The sequence below is a fragment of the Priapulus caudatus genome, unplaced genomic scaffold, assembly GCF_000485595.1.
Source record: "Priapulus caudatus unplaced genomic scaffold, Priapulus_caudatus-5.0.1 Scaffold22, whole genome shotgun sequence".
Classification (NCBI taxonomy): domain Eukaryota; kingdom Metazoa; phylum Priapulida; class Priapulimorpha; order Priapulimorphida; family Priapulidae; genus Priapulus; species Priapulus caudatus.
Window position 1 is genome coordinate 187,570 of NW_014577083.1, and position 4,415 is coordinate 191,984.

At 50.4% G+C, this 4,415-nt stretch overlaps 1 protein-coding gene across 2 annotated transcripts in view; it reads right to left on the reverse strand.

The window, feature by feature from the left end:
* Window positions 1-1,074: 1,074 nt before the first annotated feature.
* The window catches only part of LOC106812984 (protein-cysteine N-palmitoyltransferase HHAT-like), a 40,989-nt gene continuing 37,648 nt past the window's right edge, over window positions 1,075-4,415 (reverse strand). For both annotated transcript variants that reach the window (XM_014817025.1, XM_014817033.1), the window contains one exon: window positions 1,075-1,447. In XM_014817025.1, coding sequence (XP_014672511.1) covers window positions 1,260-1,447 — 188 coding nt within the window. In that variant the 3' untranslated portion in view covers window positions 1,075-1,259. The remainder of the gene's footprint in view (window positions 1,448-4,415) is intronic.

Here is a 4,415-nt window from a genome sequence, read left to right on the forward strand (position 1 = left end):
ACACCGCGATATTTATCTGGAGTTCTGTTACTTCTGTGTGAAATTTGACATACTTTTCCTGACTTTTTATGAAGTTTAAATTAAAAATGGCATCCATTTTGACAAAAAAGTATGCATTACCCCCTAAGCTTTTTATTCGTGTTTTGCATCAATCTCAAGAATGACTAAAATGAAAACCAAAACCCTGAAATCCGCGAATCTGCGGAAAATTCTCATGCCTATTTTATACGGGATCTTAGACCGTTATTAGGCAGGTATAAGTTTAATAGCCCAACCTGCTGTCACATAGCATCCTTTGATTAGCGGAAATTTGATCGAATCGGGTCAAAGATAAATGCTCCCAGCAGATTCAGTGGCGCACCTAAGGCCACGTCACATTTAAATAAACATAGAACCCAACATGGGATTCTTGCATGCGAGTAGTAACCATCGCTGCAGGAGATATAACAGTTATTGACTTATCGATGCAACACATAGCGAAAGACACATTAATGTCATTGACCAACGTCACATTGATCACAACAATACACCACACCAGGACATTATACCTGTCTTACATAAACGAACTTTCATAAAAGAGGCATCGATTGAATAAGAAAGCATAACTGCCTCGCAAGGGCGGCAGAACCGAGAGGGGGGGCAGGGGGCCACCGGATTCCCCATCGAATACTACCTGTGGAACACTGTCGTCGCACCGATTAGTTCGCATACTACCGGTCGGTCCCCATCTCCGAGGCCACGCCCCATCCATGGCGGGGTGCCGGGACAGTTGCCCGACAGCCAACGGAAAACCCATTTCACGATGAAGCTGCTCCGCCTTTCCGGCGCGATTACCCGGGATTTCACAAATGTGTGCGTGCCTCTCGTGAAGCACAGTCCTCACCCTCCAAAACTACCAATAGCTCGGGTTGCCCGAGGCGTGAGTGGAGCACGCGCCCCAGGGCGATGCACGACGTGAGGCACGCGCGAGGAAGAAGAGGAGACTCTTCTACACCGGCCACCTCCAGGCGCAGGGGCAGGGGCCCCCCAAAATTAATTATTATCTTATTATTAGAATTATTAATTTAATTTCTTTTTAATGAATTTTATAGTTACTCTTATGTTAATCATGTTAATTATGTTCATTATGTTATTTTCAATAAATACATAATGCGTATACGTGCCCTTTTTTGGCTTTGCCCCCCCCCCCCAAATTAAATACGTTCCGCCGCCCTTGCTGCCTTGCGCGGATAGGTAAAATAAATCTAGTGATGCCTTAACTATTGCCGTTTCGATTCACTTTTGGACGGACAATGCTTTCCATCCATATCTGCACTCGTTGAGCTGAGAAGATGTCGCTTGTCACTGTCCCACCAGCACACAGCGTCCTCCCACCGCTCCGATTCCATCGAGCTCTGACCGAGGCAGTACATAGAATAGAGAACGACGGCGTACGACGGCAGTGTTCCTGAAAAATAATTGTATACGTTATAGGAATGTTGCGACCGCACATGAACAACAGTGTTACTGCATTCAGTGATGACGTCAAGAGCGTATTAAGAACAACAGCATTCTTAATACTATATTCTATATACTACTATATACTACTCTACTATATGCTATATTCTTATACGCTCTTGATCACATCTATCTATTTAAATGGGGTCACAGAGGTCACCGTAAGGCGTGTTATTCTGCTACTTTACCAATGCTTTATAACACGGAAGGCTAATGCCACGGTTTGATCGGCACTAACATCCTTGAGTAAGTCGACAAGGGACACAGCGAGCCGACGTTAGCGGATCCTAGGGTCGATATGCGTATAAGACCATACTGCAGATGATGAGAGATAATAGGGTGGATTGAGTACATAAGACGGAGAAAGCCGCGATGTCAGGAGATCTTAGGTTGAATAACAAGTGGGACGACGATCTTAGGAGATATCAGAGTGGAGATAAGACCAACGTGAGATGAGACAGAGTCTCATGGAGCAACGAGCCTGGTCTGGTTTAGGCTCGTTATGTATATGTCGCTGGAATACGAACGAGCTCTGCCACGTACCCATGTGAGTCCCGGAACCACAACGCAATAGTTATACATACGAACAGTGCACATGTATTCAAAAATATTTCATCCTTTTGACCTGTCCCACAGATATGACCAAGTATCTAACTACCGCACAGGCGATATGCGCCTATCATTGCGGCATCTTCGTGTTACATAACAGCAGATACGCCTATTGGAATGCTAAACCATCATTCCAAACGATGTGAATGTGGTTACACGTTTCCAGTGCTGGCTACACATTCTGAAACGAATGCCTTGTATTCAACAAATGCGTAGACGAATTATATCAACGCCATGTCGGTACAGCGTTCTGTCTGCAATTTTTCTGCGGTTAATTTTTAAATGCTGCCGCAATATATAATAATATATTCTATTGCGCGAAAACGCAAACGCAAAACGCAAACGCAATCCCCGCGAAAAACCCCATGGCTAGGCATAATTCTATAACTGTCACGCATCTAAAATCTCCTAATCGTCCCAGCGCTGAAAATTATACACGGATTACACATACAATATTTAAAATATTACACGGTTAAGATTCCTTGCAAAACATCAGGGTTTCCTTTGCCAGTGCAGCAGAAACTAGGGACAGAATGCTTATATATATAAGGTAAAGGTTAGGAGAGAGAGAGAGAGGGATCAAGCAAAAGAGAAAGAGCAGAGAGGGGAGAGAGAGATAGAGAAGAGAGAGAGAGAGGGAGGAGAGAGGGGGAGACGGGGCGGAGAGAGAGCGGAGCGAGAGAGAGAGCAAAGGATAGAGGAGGAGGGGAGGAGAGAGCGCAGAGAAGGGAGAGGGAGAGAGAGAGGGAAGGAGAGAGGGGGCGAGAGAGCACGAGAGATTGGGAGAGAGAGCAAGAGAGGACGAGAGAGCGACGGGAGAGAGAGCCGCGCGGGCGAGAGAAGGAGGGAGGGGAGACGAGAGTGCATAGAAGCAGGGGAGAGAGAGAGGGGAGAAGAGAGAGGGGAGAGAGAGGGAGAGAGAGAGGGGAGAGAGAAGAGGGGAAGAGAGAGAGATCCAGAGGAGCAGAGAGAGCGGCAGGGAGAGGAAGGGCTGAACGAGGAGCCGGGAGAGCATGGGAGAGACCAGGGGAGAGAGAGGCGGAGAGATGGGAGAAAGCGGAGGGAGAGAGTGAGGGAGAGAGAGGGGAGAGATGGGAAGAGGAGAAGAGCGGGGAGAGATGGGAGAGAGAGGAAGAGGAGAAGGAGAGATGCGGATAGGCCCCCCGAGGGCGGATAGAGTTGAAGAGTGAGCGAAAAGGGAAGAAGCGAGAAGAGCCAGGCGGGAGAGAGAGGGCAAGAGAAAGAGGGAGTAAGGGAGAGGGGGAGAGAGATGGGGGAGAGAGGCGGAGAGCCGAGAGGGGAGAGAAGAAGGGAACGAGAGGGAGAAAGAGAAGGGAGAGAGGAGGAGAGAGAGGGGGAGAAAGGGGAGAGAGAAAGGGGAGAGAGACAGGGGCAGAGAGAGGGGGAGAGAGCGGAGAGAGAGAGAGGGGGAGACGAGAGGCAGGGAAAGAGATGAGGAGAGCAGACGGGGACGAGAGAGAGGGAAAGAGAGAGAGCAGAGGAGAAGAGAGGAGAGACGCCGGAGAGAGAGAGCGAGAGAGAGCCAGAGAGAGAACGAGAGAGAGAGAGTAGGAGAAGAAGAGAGAGAGAGAGAGAGAGGCAGAGTCGAGAGGAGGAGAGAGAGCAGGGAGAGAGAGAGACGAGAGCAGGACGAGTGGAGAGAGAGAGAGAGAGAGAGAGAGAGGGAGAGAGACGAGAGACGGAGAGATGCAGAGAGAGAGATAGATAGAGAGAGAGAGAGAGAGAGAGGAGAGAGAGAGAGAGATAGAGGCGAGAGAGAGGGGGAGAAAGGGAAACAGAGAGGGGAGCCGCCCGGCCGGAGCACGGAGGCGGAGACGCGACGAGGGAGAGATGGGAGACCGCAGAGGGCGGCCCGACGAGCCGTCGAGAGAGGGGAGAGAGGTGGAGGCGGCGTCCGAGCCCGAAGAGAGGGGGAGGATGGGAGAGAGAGGAGGGGGAGAAGATAGGCAACGCCACGAGGGAAGGAGAGAAGGAGAAGACTGGGATATCGAGCGCCGCCGCGGATAAGTTGAGAGGAGAACGGAAGCGAGAAGAGAAAGAGGGGGGGACCGGAGAGGAGGGGAGAGACCACCAAAGAGGGCGAGAGGGAGAGGGAGAGAGTAGACGGGGAAACGCGAGATCATGGAGGCAGACCGGCGTCAAAACCGTCCGAAAAAAAGAGGGGGGAGAAGAAGGAACACACAAGCACCAAGGGGTACGAGCACTAGGCCGGGAGAGAGAGTAAGGCGGAGGCGGGAGCAGAGAGGGCGGAGAGAGACGGGGTCGGACGAACACAGCAGAAGAAGAGG